The sequence below is a fragment of the Pteronotus mesoamericanus genome, unplaced genomic scaffold (genome assembly GCF_021234165.1).
Source record: "Pteronotus mesoamericanus isolate MK-2021 breed Mesoamerican mustached bat unplaced genomic scaffold, CSHL_Meso_final contig_52, whole genome shotgun sequence".
Taxonomy (NCBI): Eukaryota; Metazoa; Chordata; class Mammalia; order Chiroptera; family Mormoopidae; genus Pteronotus; species Pteronotus mesoamericanus.
Genome location: NW_026555189.1, coordinates 9,956,768 through 9,980,118, shown reverse-complemented (window position 1 = coordinate 9,980,118; position 23,351 = coordinate 9,956,768). Strand labels below are relative to the sequence as shown.

The window sequence follows — 23,351 nt, the reverse complement described above, 5'->3', positions numbered from 1 at the left end:
TGGCTGGGCTGGGGAGGCAGGTTGCCTCAGTTACAAAGAAGCATGGGTGGCGTGAAGGCAGAGTAGAAAAGAAATGGAGAGCCCTCACTTGACACCCTCTGACCTCAGCCGGTGGAGCTGAATGCTGGAGAGCTAGGACTGAAATTGCAGTCACTTTAGATTATTTGGAGCGAAGAGAGGCAGGGAAAAAAAGGGTCTGTTGACTACAGGAAGCTGAATTCTTCCTCTGCTGAAAAGCTTATTAGTGGAAGGGGAAAAAGCAATTACTTGCTTCTGCTAGTTCTCTGTGGCAGGGATTTCGGGGCTGCAACAGCCCCGTGGACCTCGTCCTGGATCCAGAGTGTCTATGACAGGCACTGCCCCAAGCCATTTGGGAGCAGTACTTCTGGGGTTTCCCCTGCAGAAAGAGCATGAGAGGAGAGGGGGAGGGAGGGAGGGAGAGGAGGTGGGGGGTGGGGGGGAAGAGAGGATATGAGAAGGGCATAGGAGCGAGTGAGCTGTGCCTTGTCCTTGTCTTTAGACGTGATAGTATTTGGGGGGTACCGTGTTGGCACTGGGAGGGAAGTGAACAGGGTACTATTCGTCTGGGTGCTTAGATATCTGGGTTCCTAGGGACTGGTGATTGGTTGGGTTTGGTTTTGGTGAGCCCCTTTTTGTCCCTGCTGTGCCTGTTTTCTCAAAATGTAAAGAAAAAGTAGATACTGCTTGGAACAACCACGGTACACGGTTAGAATCCATTCGCCTCAGCATGGCAGCTCTGACTGAGGACGATTCCAGAGGAGCCGGAGTCTGGGGAGCAGGGACGCAGGCTTCAGACGGCCCCCTGCGTCTTTCTTTGCTTGTCTGATGGTGTAAGTGCCACCACGGCCACTTGTTCCCTCCACGGCCAGTGCCGCTCGCCCTCCTGTGGGTCACCTCACGGGGTGCTCTTAGAGCTCCCGCCCTTCTCCAGGCCCTGGCCTCCCAGTCTGTGGAATTGAGGTGCTGGCGGGCAGATCCCCCTGCTGGCCAGGCTTCCGTGCACAGCAGCAGGTCTCCCTCCCATGTCTTCCGCTTGTTTGGACCACCCTGTTTTATATTTCATGTATTTGTATATATCCTTTTTATTTTTTCTAAAACACAGGCGTTTCTGATTTTGCCGCCGTAATTATATCTAGCTAAATTTTACACAGCTAGATATTTTGGCACATTGACCCATTCATCTTTTCTTGCTTATGTCTACATTCTCAAATTATTTCTCTTTAAGGCCCAGTTTTCTGTGACTTTCATTTTCTTGGAACATCTGTTGTTTCCTACCAGTCACCAAACTTTTTAGTAGGTGAGTCAGTTCACAAACTCTTTCAGACAGAAATTGATCTGCTTTTATCTGTTTTTTTTTTTCTGCCATAATACATATTTAATTTTAAGATACACTCTTACCTAGATGTCTTTTGTTTAAAATTTCTCAGTGGTTACTGTCTAAATCCTTTCCCCTCTTCCTCCTCCTCTTCATCTTTAAAGGTGTTGTTTGGTACATGAGAAATCATTTTTTTCTTCTTGATCCTTGGGGAGGGCTCATCTTTCCGGGTATGTTGCTTCCTGGCTCCTTCTCACTCAGGCCTTTGGCTTGTTTTTACCCCCTTCCTTGCTATAAATCTTGGCTTTACAAAGTGAAGCAAAATGTTTTACTTGTTGCAGGTTTCCTTTCCTTATTCTCTCTCTCCATTTGGGGTCCATATTCACTTAGAAAGAATCGTCTACTTTTGGAAGTCTGGAGAGGATTCTGACCTAAAGATTTCCCTGTCTGGGGTTTCTAGTACTTTCTTCAGTTGCAACATGCACACAGAATTTAAGTATCCAGAATTATTTTTGTAATGTAACTGTGTGCTACAGATTTTCTATGGATCCCTTATTCCTACTGTCCTAAGTACCAGTTCTTTGCCACTGACTTGAACTTTGTGTTCAGCTCCTTGCTGGCTTTCTCATCTTGTGGCAACAATTCCTTTCTCCTTGGTTTTATGTATTAGTTCTTTTCAGATTTGCCCACTGTTACAGAGCATGGGGTATGAGTCTGGAATTTAAGTTCTTTTATTGAGTTGTTGCCTTGATGATCACGGTATCACGACCGTGTGTTTTCCTACCTTGAGGTATGTTGTAGTGTAAATTTGGAGGTGTGTAGTGGGGCATATTGCTTTCCCAGGGATACCAGCCTGTTTTTAGATTTAAGAAACACTTAACAGGAGGAGAAACTGAATAGATGCACAGAATCTTGAAGCTGAGTCTGAAATACAGTTAGTAGTTTTGGAAGTTTTGAGGAGGGGCCTGGGTAGCTAAAATCACTGTGAAGGAGCAGGTCATGGCGGCGGCGGCGGAATTTTGTTTAACCCCAGAAAAAGAACATTTCACTGGACAGGATCCAACTTTTAAAAATACTGATGCTTTGTATTCAAACACTGGCATAACTTTGAAAGTTTCTGAAAAGGAGGAAGAAGATCCAAGAATTTTATTTTTCCCTTTGGGCTCAGAACAGCTGTACAAGGTACCTGCTAAAAATGACAGCAGTTTAGCAGTTCCATCTGCTTTGTCTCCCATTCATGCAAGAAAGCTTTTCAACATAAACCTTGGATTTTCTATGTACCTCAGCTTCCTGCTTCACTTTCTTTGCAATTTCCTAGGAAATGTCAGCTAAAACACGTTGCTTCTGCTGCCTCGTTGTTTCAGACTGAAGAGCATTTGGGGACTTGATGGTTTTAGAGAACGCTCCAGTTTTTTACTTTCCACATACAGGCAGATCCTTATGCCTCAGGTGTGACCATAGTGCTCCTGGCAAAGGTAGGCTCTTCCTCGGGCTGTCTACATGCTGGGCACCTGAAGGCTCCCCAGCATGCTTGGGCTATAAGGGTCTGTCCTGGGCCAGTTCCAGAACAGAGTGCATCTCTAGCCTTGCATTCTAGAAAGTGCAGTGCTGTTCCATATGCGGTGACCCTTGTGCACGCTTGGGTCTGGCCAACGGAGAGCAGTTTAGCCAGTGCTCTTCTGGGTGCCTGTCGTCTGAAGTTGGCCTGATGTCTGTTTCCCAGATTTGGTTTGGAAAGTGTAAGCCTCTGTTTGTGCTTTGTTTTTATGAATCAGCTTGTTGTGCCAGCTGTGCATGTAAGTGGCTTACGGTCATGCAAGGCGAAGCTCACCGACAGTCAGTGCCTCACTAGCTGTCTACTGGTGGGAGCAGACTAACATTTCCTCATGTGCTCTGTGCAGCAGGGGGTCAGGCTGGTTCCTCAACGGGCTAGAGACCCTTCAGATACTGTGGGCATGAGAGAGAGGCAAAAACAGGCTGCGAACTCAGGTCCCTCGCTGGGGTGGCCACGTGACTCAGACCCCTGGAGTCATGGTTTTATTTTTCTCTGTTGTGCGCTATTTGTTTTGATGGCTAGAAACAAAATGTTCAGCCTTTTTCTCTCAATTTGCTTTTTGGCATATCTTTGCCCCAAAATATTCCATCATTCCTTTTGACATTGTCAAATGGTGTCACGTTGGGTTTGCTCAGCTGCTCTCCACCTTTTCCTCCCTTGCCATCGTTCCCGTATAGACTGCATCCATCAACTCTGACGTTCCCGTTAGAAGAACCATCCCACAAGGTTTCACTTATACCCATTAGGTTCTAATCACCATAATCTAATATCATTTCTGATACATCCTGTTCATTTCCCATACACCTTCATTTGTATACAGATGCTTAAGTACACTTACAGGCCTGCCCTGACTTTTTTTTATTCATATGTTTCCAACATTTTCCAATTAAAAATAAATAAATTAGGAAACGTACCATAGATTTTTTTTTTTTTTTTTTTTTTTTTTTTTTTTTTTTGCATTAAGCATTAGATTTCTCCCTGACAAGCCAAGTCAGTTTTGATTCAGAAGGTGGTGATACCAGTGTTCTTTAATGGAAACTGCTCATTTTTTTTTTCTTGCAGTCTTTCTGTCACTTGTGGGTGTTTATCTGTCTTGTCTTCTCCCCTCTGACCGTGGAAGCCTGGCAGTGTTTATTTCCAGCAGGGTGTTCCTGAAAGGCAGATGTTTGGAGGCACTGCTTGGGCCTCACACCTGGAATGTTAAAAAGCTTCCAGGCAGATCTGCTTGATTGAAAAATGTCCCTTTCCGTAAGGGGCTAGGGGGCTGGGAGGGAAATGATTCCCCATCAGAGAGGCTCCCCTTCCTCATCGCTCACCTGGTCGTGAACCCTTAGTTCTGACTGTACACCCAGACTCTTTAGAGGCTGCTTCCGTCTCCACAAAATGGTTTATTCTGATGAGCAAGCTTGTGACGGCCTCCACTGAGACCCTGCTCCCTCTGCGAACCCCGGCTTGTTCACCTTTGCCTGTCAAATATTCTGTGGTTAAGACACTACCATTTACTCTGTCCCCTCCTGCCCTTTCTCAGTGCATACTAAGTTACAATCATCATTTTCCTGCAGTACTTTGTTTTTAATGGGGAGGGGGCCCAAGGGGGAGGGGGAAACCACCCTTCTTGGTTTCAAGGACCTTCTATTTTGCATGTCTCTCCTTTCCAGAACATTCCAGTTTGGTGTGAGGTTAAACTGTGCAAAATACTGTTTGAAAGAAAGGAGAAAAAGAGAAAGGGACTTGTCAAAATGCATTTGTTAGATCACATTTTAAATGAAGTACAATTGAAGGTAGTTTTTGTCCAAAGAAAGGAAAAACCCCTGCAAATCCGCTGAGCTCCCCGAGAGCGCGCCTCCTTTGTCGTCGCCCTGACATTGAAGTGTAATTTTTCATGGTTATTTGGACTGGAAAATGGGGGGGAAGGGAAGAGATGGGCCTGCGATTATTTCCCATAAATGACAACACAATCACATCACGCTCCGCTACAAACATGCTCGGGGAATTTGCCTTTTTTACATTTCATGTGTGAAAGTAACAGCAACAATCATGGCTCTGTGGAAACACAAGGGGACTAATCCCTGCTGAATTCAGTTTACTTCAGAGTTCTGGGATGGAGCTGGATTTCTTGTTCGGCGTGGATTCCGAAACCATTTCAGGGTCGGGTTTGTGTTTTACAAACTGGAACTCACATCTTTCAGTTATTGAAAAAAAAAAAAAAATCTCCCTGTGAATAGCCACCAGGCGAGTCAGTGACATATTTAGTTCCCTTGTGCTTTGTCACCTCACGTTTGCTTTTATCCTTTCTGCATTTCTGCAGGGGGCAACCCAGGTGCTTTTGCTAAGAACACAGATAAATGGAACTTGTTGCAATGCTGGCTCGAGGCATTTCCTCCCTTTTTTTCCTCTTTTGACCCCCACCCACCCCCTTAATTCTAGCTCCGTTTTGACAAACTGTTCAAATGACCAAATGGCCTTGCCCGGGAGAGGAAAAATGGCAGGACCCGTCCCTCGCCACACAACGGCAGCATTTTTCACTCCGCGCTCTGGTGTCTGTGCTGTTCACTCAGGAGCACAGCTCAAAGCAGGAACCGCTCTCCCAGAGGCCTACACAGGCCGCGCGGCCACTTTGGACCCATCACATGCTCTCTGCTGTCGTTGCTCAAGTTAGAGGTGAAGTTAAGCTTAAAGCAAATGGAGAGACTCCCCCAGGAGCACGTTTTTGTCCAACTGACTCAGCTTTACCCAGCAGGGGCAGGGCGCGCCGGCTACAGCCCTCTCCACCTTCCCAGGCTCCCTCTCTCTCACTGCACAGTCCCCATTTTTCTTGTTTCTATAAACAGTGGCAAGATCTTCAAATATACAAAAGCATAAATGGTCTCTATTCTCCAATTAGTCATTTTAATAATACCCGGAGTTGCCTTCAGAGTGTTGATTCCTTTAGCCCGGTGCCAAAGCCAGGGTCAGTGGGGTGGGGGACAGAAAAGCGGGTGGGGGTGGGGGCAGCCAGGAGGCCAAATTCCTTCAGCGTCTGGTTTGCCTGCAGAGCCTTGCCCAGCAGCCCCGTGGGAAGCTGGCAGGCTTCCACCGCCGCTCAGGCCCTGTCCAGAAACTCCAGGCGCCACTGCCCCAGGTGTATTTGGTAAATGAACACCTAGTGGTAAAAGGAATTCTTGGTAGTAAAATGATCACTTAAAGGATCCAGGTGAAAAGAACTCTTCATTGGAGGAAGGGAGAGTGTCTGATCTCTTGTGCATCCTCCGCTTCCTCTCCTGCTTTACCCCCCTTACCTCTCAGAGGACCAACATCCATTTTTATAAATGTCATCTTTGAGAAGGCAGTTTTGTTTAAAGCAACTGTTGAGTGGCTTGGCCACATTCCGCGCCCCGCCCCCCCCAGCCCCCAGCCTCATTCTCTCCACGAAGAGCTGCTGGGATGGGAAAATTCCCTGCAGAGCACCCGGCAGACCCCTGGCTGGTCAGCCCAGCAGGTAGAGGAGGATCCTCGGCAGGATGCCCGCCTCCCCGCCCCTGCCCGGGGCAGAGCGCTTAGATGGGTGAGAAGGTGGAAAATGCCAAAGACGAGGGAGGAGACCTACCCCTGCCTTTGCCTTACTCTGTCCCTTAGACCCAGTGCTGAGGGGCCCGGTGGAGCAAGAGATTTGAGAGGCCTGGGCGGGCGGGAGTTCAGGAGGCCGGTCCTCCCGACGTCCACGGGAGAGCATACTTTTTCCTGACCGCCTTGGACTCTGCTAGTACGCCAGACTTCTAATGTCCCCACTGAAGAGGAAGTGGCATCTTATCCTGAGAAAGAGGGAAAATACTACACTTGTGATAAACAAATGAGGGCCTCAGGCGTGGAGCCCCTGTCTGTTCCACTGCACCTCCCCCTGACCCCTGCTCTCATCTCTTACCTCTTTACAGTTTCCTGCCTAGACTATGATAGTTGTATCTCAAAATGTCTATTACCAGTGTGGATTTGGATCCTGGCATGTCATCTTGTGATAAGGCATTACCCTCAATTAATCTATATCTCATTAAGATGTAGAAAACAGAATGGGCAGAGTTTGCCAGCAATTAAAAATAATATTGAGATGATTCCCCACAGAGAACTTCCAGGTACATTCGTAAGTCCTTAATACCACACATGCGTGAGAACACGCAGCCACCTTTACCAACATGCTAAGTGTAAAGTGTGTTACGGGAACAATTTGCATTTGAGGTAAGCAGAACCATCTTGATTTAAGGGAAAATTTCTGCGGCTGAGTGTTGCCCACCTGGAAAACCTAATTGTTGGAAGCTCTCTCAGGCAGTTTCCAGCCACATTGTCAGGGCTGGAAAGACCTCATGGAATAAAACCATGGAGTAAACATCTGAGGAGGTGTGCAGAGCAGAGTATTGCACCCTGGATCTGGGGTCCCTGTGCCCAGAGCCCCTAGAGGGAGGATGGCATAGCAGCCCACCCCTGTGGGTACAGCCACAGCATTGCCACCTTTCCCCTCTTCCTGCCTGACTTGGAGAGCGAAGACAAGAGGAGGGGTAAGGAACTGGGAGCAACAATGTCGTCTGTCCATCAGCATTGCAGATCATACCCTGTTACAAGTTTCTGTTGTAGCAGAATTTTAATGCTCCGGATCTTACTCGAAATAGGTGGTCTAGACCTTAGCAGTCATCTTGTATATTGTGGATTTGATTTGGCCTGTAGTTACAAAATAAAGCATGTATATTCTGTAGAATATGTACAGCCGTTGGAGGTTCCCTAAGGATAACAAAAGGACGTCCAAGAGGCGTGGGCATGCTGGAGCTCTCGGCCCCCGTTTTCCGTTTGTGCCAGCCTGTACCTCAGGAAGACAACTGATTGGCCAAGGTGTCGTTCCGGGAGTCTGTCGCCACAGAGTCCAGCCGCCACACAGGAGCTGCAGACACAAGAGGGAAGACCCAGTCGTGGAGTCCACTCTGCTACCCCCCACAGAGACCCCCATAAAAGTGGCCGCTACCCTCTGTGTTACTCCTGCTGGTCAGACGAGGCCAGTCTTTCCCGCCTGCTTCGGCGGTTGTCCTTGGTTAATTAGGTTGAAAATGGAGAAAGGAAAAGCTTTAACCCTATCTTCAAAGTAAGCAGATTGGTTATTATTTTTTTTTTTTTTCAAAGAAGAGGTCCTATATACAATTAAAACTTGTTTCTGGTAAACCTCATTCCAGGAAAGATGAGCTTTTAACAAAAGGCTTTTGACAGCTGCAGGCTATTTCATTTTTTTTAATGCGGAATGAAAAATCAATACATTTTTCTGGGTTATACATATTCAGAACAGGCCTGATATTTCCATTATAATGGAAAGTGGGTGTCTGTGCACATCTCGCCTGTCAGAGCTGCACCGCCGCATTTTCCAAGCCACTGCTAAATATTTCAAACCTGATTTGATTGTGGTTCATGACAGCTAATGTTTCTCAGCTCTTGAGCTTGCCGACAGGCAAACGCACTTTATTTCAACCCCACCCTCAAACGTTGTTCCCCCCAAAGAAAAAGGAAAGAACAATTTCATTCTTCAGGGATCCAGATTGGTATATTATTTAAGTAACGCGATTGCCTGAGAGCTTTGGGTGCAGACACCCTGTTAGAAGAATTTCCAAATTTCTTTCACATCGAGGCATTAAGGGGGCTTTGTCAGGTTTGGGGGAAGGTTTGAATTAATCTACATTATCCTGTTAAGAGTTAGGAACAGAGGGACTAGTCTTAGTCATTGATTGACTCCCCTTCCTTCAAGTCTGTAAGCAATTTGTAAATACACCCAAAGGACATGGCACTCGGCCCCAGTTATTTGATGAACAGTATCATTTTTTAGCAACTGGCAAGTTTTCTTGGGTAGCACATCCAGGGAGTGTGCGTGGCGGTGGGGGCGCTGACTTACTGGTGATGCCACCTCTAATTTTGCGTCTGTCTGGTGCTCCTTCCACGAACCAGTTTCCAGGTTGTTCAGAATTGTTGCAAATCTCCATGGGGTCGCCAGTTGGTGCACCCACCTCCTTTGGGAGCAGAATTCACAACAGATCAGGAAATCATGCAGTCACCCTCACCAACACGCATGAGGTTGTTAAGAGAACAGTTTGCGTTTGTGGTAAACAAAACCACCTTGAATAAAGGGATATTTTCTGGACCTGTGGTATCATCGCCCCAAAAACTTCAGCTGCCCTCGCAACCTTTCCCTTTTAGAATACATTTATCTGCTGAAATTCTTACTCCTGAGGGCTCTGCCCTTACCCAGGAGATGTAGTGACATGAGCAGCTTGCGTTTGGCCTGAGCACTGTGGGGGAGAAGCAGTTGTAAAAAGGAGGTGGTGATGGAAACACATTCTTTCTGAAGGGCTTCAGCCAGTTGTACATATAAGTTAAAGGCAGAAAGAAGGGATACCAGGAAGACCTCACAATTATTCAAGACTTGTTTCTATGTGCCCAGCTCTTCAACATAAAAAATATATCTAAGCAGGAGGGGTACTCTAGGTTGAGGGCTGCTGTGGGGTGTATCCATCGAAGTAGGCCTCGGAGGGGGTTTTAAAGGAGTCTCCTTTAGAGTCTTCAAAAAAACAGACATTCTGTCTGGAATGCGCTGGGCCTGCTGCCTCCTGCCAAGCAGAGGCAGGACAAAGGGAGAAGAGATGACCTTCTCCCCCAGGTCCTGGCTGGGCCTTTGAGAAGGCATTCCCAGTGCGTTCTGGTTGTGTTCAGAAAATTATTAAACTCTTCGGAGAGAAGATGGTTTTGACTTGTCTATTTCGGCATAAAAATGACATGGTGACTGTTCTATGTCTTGGTAAAGAAAAGCAACTGTCTTCCTAGGGAAAGACAGAATTTTCCAGATAAAACCAGATTGTCGGTCCATCAGGTCTTTACTTGTTCCCACCATCTGTCAGTAGCTGATATTATAGGGAAAAAAATTGACTTCTGTCATGACCCTGGCCAGTTGCCACTTACCTCACGGGGGGGAAATGCAGTCTGTGATCTACGGGGAAAAACCTCTTTCGTTTCTGTGTCTACCAGCACATGGGTATCAAATACACATTCCTAAACAGAACGAGGGCTGCACAAGCAGCTCCAGGAGCTCGGCGTGGCTGCCGCTCTCTGTCAGAGCTGGATGGCATCGTCCTCCTGGTCCCTGCATGTCGCCGGTGCAGAGGGACCAGGCCCCTCCCATGGATGCCTGAGGCCCGGGTCTTAGTGAGTGGGGTTGCTTTAGGCTTTTGGGGCCAATAAAACGTCCGCTGCCTGCAAAGCATTGTGGGCCCGAGCTGTCCAGACAAATTCATAGTTTGCATCTCTGTTTTTTAATCATTTCTCTACCTTTATTGGTATTCAGAGCTCACAGTTTTCTGGTTACTGACAGCCTGGGCTTTCATCCATTTTAAAGAGCTATTTTTCTTCTTGCTGTTGATGATGATGGTATAAAGACAGATGGTGTAACTGCTTATGAATGTCCTATTTTATTTCCCCAGGACCAGACAGTTCACTTGAAGACGTATATTACTTCCACATGCTCAGGTTAGGCAGCCCAGACAGTGTGCCTCCTGCAGCTAGCTGCCCTTCTAGGCCTGGCCATGCAGAGGGCGACACCTGTAGGTCACAGGTGGAACTGCAGGCAAGTGCCCGCTTGGTTGAATGGGATCCTGGCTTTTTAGCTGGGGTTGAGGACACTGCTCCCTTGTAAAGGAAGCTGGATTGTCCAGGAGATTTTTAATCACATCTCCTTCTGCCAAGCATATAACAGTCTTTTAGTGAATGAGTCACAAATGTTAATATTAAATCTAGGAACTCAAAAAGAACACTTGATTCTAAATCTTGAAAAGGAGGGGGGAGAAAAAAAGAAAAGTAAGTTCCTGGATTAACCTCTATTGTCTCTTCTCTCATTGAAACTCAGCTGCCTTCCCTTTTCTGCTTTATAGTAGGGCAGGGAGGAAAGAAAACAAGTAGGCTCACTGAATGAGGGCTCCGGGAACATTCACGGAGCACCGCGTGGTTTCCTTGCTCACCGCATCAGTGATGTGCTTATTCTTCAGAGTCTCTGTCTCCTGAATAGATATGGTCACTCTGCCGCTGACCCCAGTTCTTTGGGCCTTTCCACACAAGAGTTCTGAACTCTGCTCAATGGCTGTGACCCACATACCGTGCAGGAGAGGCGCTGGCCTTGGGGAGCCTCCCTGTGGGCAGGTTCCTTCCCTCCTCTGCAGAGCAGCCTCGGCAGACGCTGCCCATCGCCACATCAGGGTGTGCTCTGTTTTGTTGGTGTCAGCTTGTCTCAGAGAGAGAGGGAGAGAGAGGAGAGAGAGAGAACTAGAGAGGAAAGGACAATGAACCATCCCTTTACATAATCAAATTTGATTAATGTATCACTACCAGAGATATTTTGAATGCAGCAGATATTGGGGCAAATGAGTATATTTTAGAAGGTGTAAGTATTTTGGGTAGGTCCAATTTAATAATATCAATTGACTGAATACTGGTATTGCCATTCAAAGATGGATTTTATAATTACAGTGTTGAGCAATATTATCAAATGCCTAAAAATATGCACTGAACATCATGCCTGAAGATAATTAAGATGGTAAATATATCATGTGTAACTTGCTTGTTATTGCTCTACTAGCACTGGTATATGTATACATTTTTCTCTACTAAGTGAAATTCAGTGTTACTCTGGCTCTGTATATCTGATTAACTTCAAAACATGCTTACCTTATTTTTCTCTGTTTGAACTAAGGGTGGGTGTGGGAAGATGATGTTAACTTGACCGAACAGCGAGGCAAAAAGGAGACGCTGAAATTATGTGCAGAGTCCCCTTAGTTGGAGGTGAAAATAAGCGGTATCTTATTTCATCCACATTACCCATGACCGCCTCATAAATCCCCTGTTGGTGGTAATGAAGAAAGAATGTTCCCTGACCTCTAGATCAGTTTTTAGTCCTTGGACTTTCATTGTCTTTTTCAGGAAGAATTAGGAAAATCTGGCTCTAAATAGATACTTTTTTTCCTCAAGTGTTTTTATAACCCCTCTGAGGTCAATATTCTCTGAACTCCTTTTACTTCTGTTGTGAGATAAAATTTAGAAACTTTTGTCTGGAAGGTTGGAGGATATTACACCTTAAAATATTGCAAAGTGGAGTTGTAGTTGGAGAGACCCAGGGCGACACTGGGCAGAAGCCCAAATCCATGACCCTCGGTTGGACTGTCGTACCTGGTCCTGTGGATCCGGTCTAGTGCCAGCGTCTGGTGAGCAGCCAGGTGCGTGTCTGTACCCAGGGAGGCATGCTCTTCAGAGTGTCCTGATAATGTCATCATTAACCCACCTTGGTTTGTGGCCTTATTCATTCATTATCCTCTTCTTAATGAATGTTTTGGATAATGATCCAAAGGGCCAGGAGAGCGAGAGAGAAATGTCCCACTTCCTTTCCCCCAGCATCTGGAGTATCTTATCCTTTTTTCCGCACCTGGGCAAGTGGCATTTACTTCATGGTTGGAAATGACCATTCTTCTACCTTCACTAAAGCATTATGTGTTGAGCTGGAGAAAAGTTTCTTGGTTAGTTTTAAACCAGTGGTGGGTAAAGAATGGAGTGACCTCAAAAGAAAAGTGTATGATTTTTATTAGTTTTTTCTTCTCCTCGCCACTGACACCTCAGACCAACGAGCCCGGGAGGACAGTCCCCACTGCTTACCCAGACCTCGGTGTCACCACAGTGCAGGCAGCCTCGCAGGGGCTGCTGGGAAGAGGAAGGACAGTCATTGGTGTCTGTGTTTTGTGGTTGGTAAATTCTTTGGAGTAGGAGCCCAAAGTTTTTCATCTTCTGTCTACTTTTATTCATTGGTATTTTGTTTTTCTTCTGTTTCAGAAGAAGCCATTGAAGATGTTGAAGGGCCCAGTGACGCAGCTGCCGATCCAGAGGAGCTCGCTAAAGACCAAGAGGGTGCAGGCGAGAAGGACCAGAGCAAGTGGGCAGGTAGTGTGTGTGGTGCCCTCGAGCCCCTGCTGCTCCTTCCCTGGGAGAGCGAGGCCAACAGGCAGGGAGCAGAGACCTCCTTAAACCTCCGGGGAAAAACCGTTGTCTCTGTGTGTGTCGGAGAATAGAATTTTGATTTTGCTTTTTTGAGTGGTCACCTTCATTCTCCTATTCTGTTAGATTAAAGAATTTTTAAATGTTTTTTTCTAATGGCTCCAAACCACCTTGTTTACAGAGTATCCAGGCGTCTGGCGCAGTTAGGGGCGTCTGTGTTTTTGAGGTCCCTTTTCTTCAGCAGCTCCTCCCTGTCGTTTGCCTTGGATGTGATTCTTCCTTCATTTAAGGTCCAGGCCCCTGTCCTACCTGCTCTGAAGCCCAGCAGAGGGATTTGCCACAGGGAACTCGATCAACGCCACCCATGAGTCTCTTAAGGAGCCTGTGGTGAAGGGTGGGCTTTGTCCTGCATTTGGGGGCCTGGGCAGGGCTGTGTATGGTGTGTCCCTTACCCCCAAACCTTGTCCCCAGGGTGAGCACCCACACCCTGAAATGCTCCCAAAGGGGAGGCAGGCATGCAGCCAAGCAAGAGGCTGTCTCACCAAAAGCAGAAGAAATTGAAGAAGTCAGGAAAGGAAGTGCTATTTCTGGAAGGGCTGGTGTTGAGAGAAGGGGACCAGCCATCTCTCATGATGATCAGATTTCTGTATTGAGGGAAAGAGGAGATGAGACTAAGAAGGAAAGCTTAGGGTTTTTTTTTTTTATTTTTTTGAGGTAGAGCAAAAATCGTTTCTGAGAAGACTTATCAGGACAGTTAAGTCCCCCAGAAACCACCACAATAACTAGAGGAAATGATATGACAAGCAGTAGGAATTATTCTGTTTGGTCAACCTAATTCTCACTGCCTTCCATTATTAATATTGTAATACTCTGATTTTTTTTTTTTGAGAAAATATTTACCTTCTGGAGCCTGTATTGGTTGGGCCTTTGTTACTTTTCCAGGCATGACTGTTCTTAAATCATGCTCAGTGTTGGCCTTCACTATTTAAACAAGATACAGAATCTTGGAGAGAGGCCAGAGGAGAGCAATGAAAATGACTGAAAGCTGAGAAATATTGCCTCTGAGAAGAGGCTGAAGAATTGGGGCTATTCAGCCTGGAAAAGAGAAATTCGAGAGGCAGATAACAGCTTCCAAATATTGGGAGGGATGGGCAGAGCAGGTGATGTGCCGCTGTCCCGCGTTTCCTGGGCAGTGGAGACGGACGTCACCACAGCTGAGTGAGTGGATGGCGCACTAGGCGGCCTCTGCTGTCCACGCTGCTTGTCGTCCCCTTGGAACTGGGCTCTGGGGAGTCCAGGGCCTGAGCTTGAGACAATGCTGAGGGGTAGGGCCAAGCAGGAGCACCCTGGGAGGACATGCAAGGTAGGACCAGAAAGTAGGGCGTGGACATGTGTGCCCAAAGGCCCTGAGTGTGGGGGAGGGACCATTCTGGGTTGTATTGCGTGGATCAAGACCCCAGTTTTTGCTCTACTATTAAGGTGTGAGCTAAGCAGACTTTGCCCACAGACAGCAAGCAGTTAAATATTTATCTGCCCAGAGGAGGGAACTAGGGAAGAGGATTTCACAAGCAGTTTAAAGGCTGAGTGACCTTTCAGACTATCTGTCCTTTGTTTTCGTGACTTGGGCACCTGGTTTCTGATCCTGCCTCTGCCACTTACTAGCTGAGTGACCTTGGTCAAACTACCTTGCCCCTTCCATGCCTCAGTTTCCTCAGAGGAGATGGGGGTTAAAGATTGTGCCTGCTTCCACAGGATAGCTGTGTGGGTTATTTAAATACGGGAATCTTAGAACAGTGCCTGGCATATAGTAACCTCTAATTAGGAAGGTTTTGTTGTTGTTATTGTTGTTTTTAATAGTTTAGTTAAGTAAGATTACGAAAGCTACAAGTAGCAGTTTCTCTTCAGTTCCTCCCTTAGGGATATATAAGTTGCCAGGCAGCATGTGGCTTCTGGGAATTTTGAGAAGCTGAGAGGGAACAATATATAAGGATTTAGTGGGATCATTCAAATGATATTTGGTGCATGTTTCCTGCATTCTGTATATTAAAGAACTAAGAAAATAACAAAAAGCAAATGCCATTTGCAAAGCTCCTACTGTGTGCCAGACCCTTTGCAGGGCACTTTGTATGTGTTTCTCTAATGCTTACACCACTTCGGGGCAAGCTTTACTGAGGGCAGTCCAGGCAAATTGCATTCTGGGTTTTGGTAGTTCGGGGGGCGGAGGCTGCGCCTTCACAGTGCTTGTGGACATGCCGGCCATTCCTGAGCCTCCTAGAAGACTTAAAATGAGGGCCAGAAAAACGAACATCTTTAATAAGACTCAATTTTCTCCTTCATTCATACAGACAACAGGCCACACTTAATCTTTATCTCCAAAAGACAGAGACAAGGCAGACAGAGAATGAATGAATAACTCAGGGGTGCACTTTGCCAGTTGCGCTGTAGCAAAGAGAGAGGGGAAAATTCTGTCCCAACTCCTGCAAACGATCCTCTTTTGACCTGAAGCATAATTTTGTCTGTGCTATCTGAGTGTGTAATGACAGGCTTTATTAAGGAACTTGGTCGATTTGATCTTGGAATCAATGTGGGCGCCAGCACCTCTTCTGAGCTTTCTTTGGGATCTTCAGTATTTTATAAAAAATGTCTGCATTTGTTCCATTTACTCCCTAAATTGAGCTGTTCCTATCTGATTAACTGTGGTGGGGAGTTCTTCCTCCTGGCAAATAAATAAATAGTGATTTCACAATTTGTGCTGTTGATTAGTGGCTGCTCATGATGCAGATTAATAATATTTCAAATGGGCCTGGATAATTGGCATTTTCTCAGCTATTGATTATGTAGTTTGGGGGTTTGTGCAGGAATGGATAATCTTTACTAAAATTTTTTTAGCCAGTTATTTTCACATTGGAATGAGACTCCTCATTTCCTTTTTGGTATCTCTCGGTAACCCTCTTTGGGCTTCTTTTATTTAGATGGCAGGTCTTTTACCTTGAGTGGCAGCAAGGCAAGCAAGATAGTAATTTGAATCACGACAGCCTCAGTCCCCAGGCCAGTGGCTGGGTCTTCACCCACGTGCAGGGCGCTGGCAGGGTTCCACCAACCCCAAGTTCCGTGAGCTCGTGGGCCCCGCCTCCCGGGAACGTAACACTTCCACAGGCACTCAGGACGGCCCACAATCCTGAGAACGCTCTTCCCGGAGACCTGTGCTGTACAGCACAGCAACCACTAGCCACGCATGGCTGTTGAGCATTTGAAATGTGACTAGTACCAACGAGAAGCCGAATTTTAAAGTTTTATTTATTAAAATTTAAATAGCCGCACGTGACTTAGTGGCTACCATACCAGTGAGAACAGCTCTAGATTTTCAAAGCCAACCCTGAAAGAACGCCTTGCAGGTATAAAGTTTCCAGTTATTAATAAGGCCACATTAAACCCTGCCCCTGCCGGGCACCGTTCCTGTGTGTCACACCTGCCCTGAATGGCTCACAGGCACACAGGTGGGGCTGGGGGCTGCTGAGGCTGGGTCGGCTGCAACTCCATCTGTTTTCCCAATTTGGCATCATTTTCTGCATGTGCCATGATGTGAAAAAGAGTTGGGGAGCATCACTTCAGATTACGTATATTTCATTTGATTCTCACCCCCCACCCCAGGAAGCGCGTACCGTAAGTAACCAGCCCCCTCTCCCTGCCATTTTGCAGATAAGTAAACTGAGTCTCAGTGCTGAAGCAAGTTGCCAAAAGGCATGCAGACAGGTCCAGGATTGCACGCAGGCCCTGCCACACGCTCTGACTCAGGGCGAAGCCCCCACTCTTGCAGTGTATGCTGAACCACCTCCGCAGGGTGGCGTTCGTCAGTCTAACCATTGATCTGGCTTTCACCTGCCTTCAAAGCACGGGGAGTAACAGTGTCCTAACGGACAGTGGCAACAGTAACACCACAGCCGCTTGCACACTCAAGACGAACATGCCCTGTAATAAGTCAGCGCCATGCTCATTGTGAAAGCAGACGGGTGGAGCGGAAAGGACTCTCCAGATACAGAGTCATGAAGAGAACAACCTTAGTCAAGGTGGGCAGGAGATACCCACCTGCCAGCCTTGGTTCCATGGTGGTGAGTGGGTGGCACATCACTTGGGTTCCACAAGCCCTGGGTAAACACCTTAGGGCCACATGCCCTCCAGGCAAGCGTGAAGCTGTCTTGCAGGCCAACAGAGGGTGCAGGACGGTCCTTTGAAGCAAAGCCTCTTCCGTAATGCACAGCCATTTCTACCTTCCAACTCTGTGGTTTTCTGTTTTGAAATGTGAAAATGGCCCCTCGTTCTCTTTTACCAGTGTGGATTTGAAAGTGTGTATTCTAGATTGAAGAGCCCCCAGCGTCAGCAACTGAACAATAATTAATGCAGTGATTGTTCAGTCAATCATTAATTGCTATAAATTAAGTGATATACAATTAATGTGATGCTTTATCACCAATAATTAAGGGAAAAATTGAACTCTTGGCAAAGAATCACAGCAAGATGGTTATTTAAATCCTGAGCCACCATGGTTTCCAGCTACAGAGCACTAGGCTGGGTCTAGTTAAGCTAATTTGAGACAAGATGACTACAGGGTATTGGTACTTTAAAAACAAAAAATAATGGGGGGAATAGCCCAACTTAAACTAAACCATGATAATGCTTCAGAAACCCCTAAATGATGTCCATGTTTATATTTTTGTAAAATTTTGAGTTAGAATTATAGTTTCAGTGCTGTTTTTCTAGAAGAATGGCCTGAAGGGATTTTATTTCAATTTTTTTTTTTTTTTTTTTTTTTTTTTTTTTTAACATCCATGACGCTCACCTTACACACAGCAATTAGTGCAATGGAGCGTCCCTGACTTGAATCTATGGAAGATTGCTATTGAAGGAGGTGTTAATGGGCCGGCAGGGCCTGCGCGATGTTAGAGAAAAGTGTGTTTATGGAATACAGTGCTGGCAGGCATGATTTCAATCGGATTTGGCATGTTTAACATAAATGTATAGTGTACCGCTCTTGCTGCATCTGAATAATTCCTACAGACCCTCTGCCTTTTTAATTACTGAGGTTGAAAAAAAGCAGGTCAGGCACGTCCTGGTGGAAATCTATTACCAGCCCTCCCCCCATTCTTCCTGCTGTCCGCAGCTTTGTAAGTGGGGATGCCATTGTATGAGGAACTTAGTGCCTGAAAGGTAATCTGTGACAGAGAATGGAAAGAGACTAAGAAAATACTTTAAAAAATTGAATCCATAAAGACAAAAGGAGGTATGTGCTGAGAGGAAGTGCTGTGTGTTAGGAAGAGCACTGGACTACTAGTCAGAAGCCCAGGCTCAAGGCCTGCCTCTGCCACTAGGATCAGCTGCATGACCTTAGGTCTCTGGACCTCAGTTTCCAATTTCATAAAATAGTAGGTTGGACTAAATGGTTTCTTGCAGTTATAGAACTCCTTAACAATATAATTAGAGGAGACACTGAACAAGTAGTGCAGAATCTTGGAGAAAATTAATTTCTAAAGTTGGAATGCTGGTAACTTTGCAGGATCATGCTGGTCTGTGGCTGGCTGAGACAGCATGGATCAGGCCCCTGAGGTTCTTCCCATGACGGGCAGACAGCACCAAGCCCACCTTCCCTGGTGGGACATCAGAGCGCCACGTTCTCTCACCTAGTCCTGTTCCTGGGACCCATCACACTGTTGTCAGGGCTCTGTGTGATGAGGACATCAGTGGAGAAATCCTTGGAGACTTGGGCGGGTGCCTTTGGGTGGTTACTCATATCCCAGCCTGGCTCTTGGTTGGAAACCAGGCCATTCACATGACCACGCCTCCACAGAATCATTCTGGCCCGATTCTGCGTCCTTCCATCACTTGGTTCCATTTCTCCTCCTCACCCAGAAGGAAATCTGCCTTCGCAGGAGGGTGTGCGAAGGAATGCTGGGCACCTGGCTTGCACGGCCCCTTTGTGGTTCACGTTCTTGCCAACGGAAACTGGTTTTGGTTTTACATTTTTGCACACAGATGGGAATTGTGTGGCTATGTCAGCTTTTCCAGAGTCCACTTGCTTCCCTCCCCCACCACCTTTTTTTTTTTTTTCCAGGGCACTTTCAGTATAACTTGGCTGCCTAAAGTCACTACAGGCAGAATTCTGTCTCACAATTGAAAACATTTGAACTATTTTTATGTTGGGAAGCAAAAATAGATATAGGGTGTGGTACATATCTGGACTCGCCTGAATTCCAGTAATTCAGAGTTCTTGGTTTTGAGAATTTATATGGTAAGCCATAAGAGAGATAAGGGACCACAGCAACTGAGCAAATATTTTTTGTGCAGATATCTAAGGCAGATACAGGATATACAAAAAAGTAAGGAGGGGGCATCATATGTAATTACATAACTATGCCACAGTGTCATGAGAATTATCATCACAGTATAGATAAAAAGCTGTGAACATGAAGATTAAGGAGCAAATCATTTTTCATCACTATGGGAAATACCTTATAGATGTGCGTATTATTCTTGAAAAGGGACCATATTAGTCCTCCTCGCTTTGTTTCAGTTTTAGCTTTTGTGCTGATGGGGGAAGCACCTCTATTATTAGAATCCTGGTCATGATTTTTAAAAAATGCCAGGGTGCCTTTCTCCTGGGACAGCAAGGCCCTTTCGTCAGGCTCGCGCTCTTCCAGGGCCAGCGCTGTCTTTGTTTTGAAGGCAAGAGGACGAAGACTCAGAGATGGGAACTCTAAGATGTCAGATTTGTGATCAAACCCCAATTTACCTTCTGCCTCAGCGATATATTCCCCAGATTATAAAGCTAAAGAATACATAGCATCGTCGTTTACTCTTATCATAAGAAGATTGGAGGAGAAAACTTGAAAATCCTGTTTCTCTAGTTGTCAAATGGAGTTTTCAGCTCTTTATGGCCAGGGCTATGTGGCATTCATTCACTTTTTTTTTTTTTTAAATAAGACTTTATTTAACTTTTTTTTTTTTAAGAGCAGTTTCAGGTTTACAATGAAATTGAGAGGGAAGGAGAGATTTCCGTTATGCTCTGCCCCCACACGTGCATAGCCTTCCCCATTTATCAACTTCACTCACCAGAATGGTCCATTTTTTACCAATGATGAACCTACATTGACACATCACAATCACCCAAAGTCTGTAGTTTACGTTAAGAGTTCATGCTGGGTGTCGTACATCCTGTGGGTTTGGACGAACGTATAATGGCATGTATCCATCTTTATAGTATCATACAGAATGTTTTTACTGTCCTCAAAACCTTCTGTGCTTTGCCTGTTCTCCTCTCACCAACCCCGCATTCATTCATTTTTGTGATCTCCAGCACCTAGAAAGTGCTAGTGCTGTTTGAATGTTTCATTAACCATCACTTGGTAAAACAGCATAACTATAAACACTTTCAAGTCCAACTAATTTTACTTTCTGCTTTTTAGACCTAAAACCCATGGGTTAGCAGGATTACTCCATGTTGATACAGAAGAAAGGCAAACCTAGGGTGTCTGTGCATGTCTTTAAAACCATGCCTCTCCCCTCGCTGTGTGGTTATATGGCCACACATGGACCCATTTTATTTCCCAGAAATAGTTCTAAAAATGAAACCATAGCAACAAACGTTCCGGCTCTCACTATGCGCTAGGCACTGTGGTTGGCTCCGTCCATCTGCCCGATCTCTCTTGCTAGCCTCGCAGAAACCCAGTGAGGAGATGCTGTTTTCCCATTGACAGATGAGGAAAGTGAGAGCTCAGTGTGGTCAAGTAAAATGCTTGAGGTCACACAGCTGGGATCTGAATCAAGTGGTGGCCAGCACTGAAAACCACTGTGCTTTGTGACTTAGCCAGGGGCACCGATGCCTTTGTATGGCGAGAACTTGGCCATAGGAGAACAACGTGTGGAAGTGTCAGTTCTTGAGGAGCCCCTAAAGGTGCACTGGCGCACGTCAGCCCCCCTCACACGGGTCATTTGTCCTAGACCTTTGGAGCACGACAAGCAAACTGAGCACGGGACTCAGTGGAGATGGAGAGAAACATTGATGTAAATATGGCTGCTCGCATGGGGTTTCCCTCTCTCTGTGCTGTACAGAACTCCAAGAGGGAATATTTGCAGTCTTCTTGGTAACATTAAACCAAAGAAGAGCAGAGACTCCCTCCCATTTTCCAGTCTTACAGAGACCTGAGTGATGTCTTTCTTCCCCACACACTCTCCTATCGATGCTGGACTAGAAAAGAGAAATCCTTGGCGGATCACGTGGAAAGTTGGTTTGTTCAGGGCACTGTGCAGTTAAGGTCAGAGCTCTTTGGGTCTTGTCATCATACTGGACCCAGGTTTTATGTTTATTTTCACAAGTTCAGTTTCACTCTTAAAAATTATTAAGTATCTTAGGAAGATAGGTTTAGAATGGAGAAAAAACCAGAAGAGTGCAGTTAAATTCCAATCTCCGGGAACCTGCCCTGTGTTAAGGCTCAGAGACCCTAACTGACCTAATTAATGTTTGATTCCAGGGGGACTGGATGCGCTGCTTTTGATTAACTTTGATCTGGTCCCAGGATGACCTGCATTGCCTCTTGTTCTGCCCTACATCTCGCACCTCTGGACTTTTTCTTCTGTCAGTTCGGGGGTCTCCAAGGCCCTTCCCATTCTGGTTTTGTCCAAGTCCACAGTCGCCACAATCCCGTAATTAAGCTGAGGGCAGGGAGATGACACGGGCCCTGAGGCGCCCCCGCCGGCGGCCCCAGCCTGCAGCGCGCGGGAGTACCGCTGCAGGGGGCATCTTCGCACAGCTCAGGGGGCTCCGCCGGGGGCGGGGAGAGGGTGCTTGAGGGGAACGGAGAAGAGGCCAAAGGCAGGCAGGCTGACTTGATACCTCAAAGTGAGAAATCAGGTCTTGGCCCCTTTGGTCCCCAGCTCCTGGCACAAGCTGGGCTTACGGTGGCAGCCCGATATCTAGAAGTCATTAAATAGACCATCAGCCGATACTGGTCTCAATGAGGTGGTGCCTGATGGCTCTGTTTTGACTGGTAGTTCATTTAGAAAACACAGAGGGAGCAAGGTATCTTGAAATTGAATTGTGGGATGGCCTTTTGGGAACTCAAATAAGTGTAGTTAAGCAGCCTTATGCATATTTCAACAAGGAATTAGTGCAACAGATTGGTGCCTCTGATGTGGGGCTTAGCACTATTTTCTCCCCAAAGATGCAGGGCAGGCAGCTGGAGCCACCAGTCGGCGTGGCCCCACAGCTCCACCCTCCAGCTGAGGCTGCTGCCTGGAGCAGCGCCCTGGGGAGGGCGCGGTGCCCCACTTGCAGGCTGCTGCCAAGTGCCCGCAGGGGCTAGTGTGCATGTCTGCATCCTCCCTGGTGCTAAAACAAGGGCTGTGGTGGCCTGCAGGTGCCAAGACCTGGGAAGGCAGCACCAAAAAAGTACTTCCTCCTCCTGCAAAGTAGAAAGAGCCCGTAGGTGTTTGCCTTCTTTTCACAGACATTCTTTTGGACATGTGGAGAAACCAAGACTTCCCCTAAGTGAGGCAGCCTGTCATTATTCAGGATTACACTGCAAACAGAACAGGTGGAGGCTCTTCCTTCTGGATTTCTTTCAGCAGAATCTGTGTTTGCATTAGAGTGGGCAGGTTCCCCAAGGGGCAGCCAAGTTCTATCTCTCACCTTTGACCTGAGAGAAACATCTACCTTTGAGACCAGGTCTTGCTTTTGTCCCTGAGTGTAGGTGGTAAGAGTATCATGTTGGCAAGAATCATTTGAAAGTGGACTGGCAGATCTGCCTACACCTGCCAGGCCCCTTATTTAATTCTAGTCCGACCACAAAGTGATTTGGTTCCTACCAATTACAGAAAGCTTTGGCTCTGACAGCGGTTCTCAGAGCGTGGTCCCTGGACCATGGACACCACCTAGGCGCTCACTAGAAATGCACATTTTCCCAATTAGACCTATTCTAGTGAGTGGGCCCAATGGTCTGTGTTCTAACAAGCCCTTCGGGGGATTTCTGACCACACTTGGGTTTGAGAATCTTAGAACTGGGATCTCCGTGACATGCAGAAAGTTTGGAAACCTGTTTTTCCTTTAACTAGAGTCCTTGGCCCCTGCTGGGTGCGAGAGGTACTGATCTTTACTAAAAGACAGGACAAGTGCCTAGAAGCACAAGGCCTGAGTCTTGGCGACTGTAATCCCGGAGAGCAGGATTGGGAGTGGGAGAGAGTTTTGGTCAGAGAAGTAGAGTCACAATGAAAAATGATCGGAGACCTAGAAATCTTTATCTAAACAGTGCTTAAAAAGTTAACACCTGGCTGGAGGGGATACAGGACCTCTCTGCACTGTTTTTGCAACTTCCTTTGACTCTATAAATATTTCCAAATAAAAAGCAGAAAAACAGTACCACCACCACCTAAGAGCTTCTGAATTTT

At 46.5% G+C, this 23,351-nt stretch overlaps 1 protein-coding gene across 1 annotated transcript in view; it reads left to right on the top strand.

The window, feature by feature from the left end:
* Positions 1–23,351, top strand: part of ZFHX3 (zinc finger homeobox 3) — a 155,577-nt gene that overhangs the window by 101,506 nt on the left and 30,720 nt on the right. Inside the window, 1 exon segment of the mRNA XM_054579239.1 lies at positions 12,756–12,863. Within this exon segment, the coding sequence (XP_054435214.1) occupies positions 12,756–12,863 (108 nt within the window).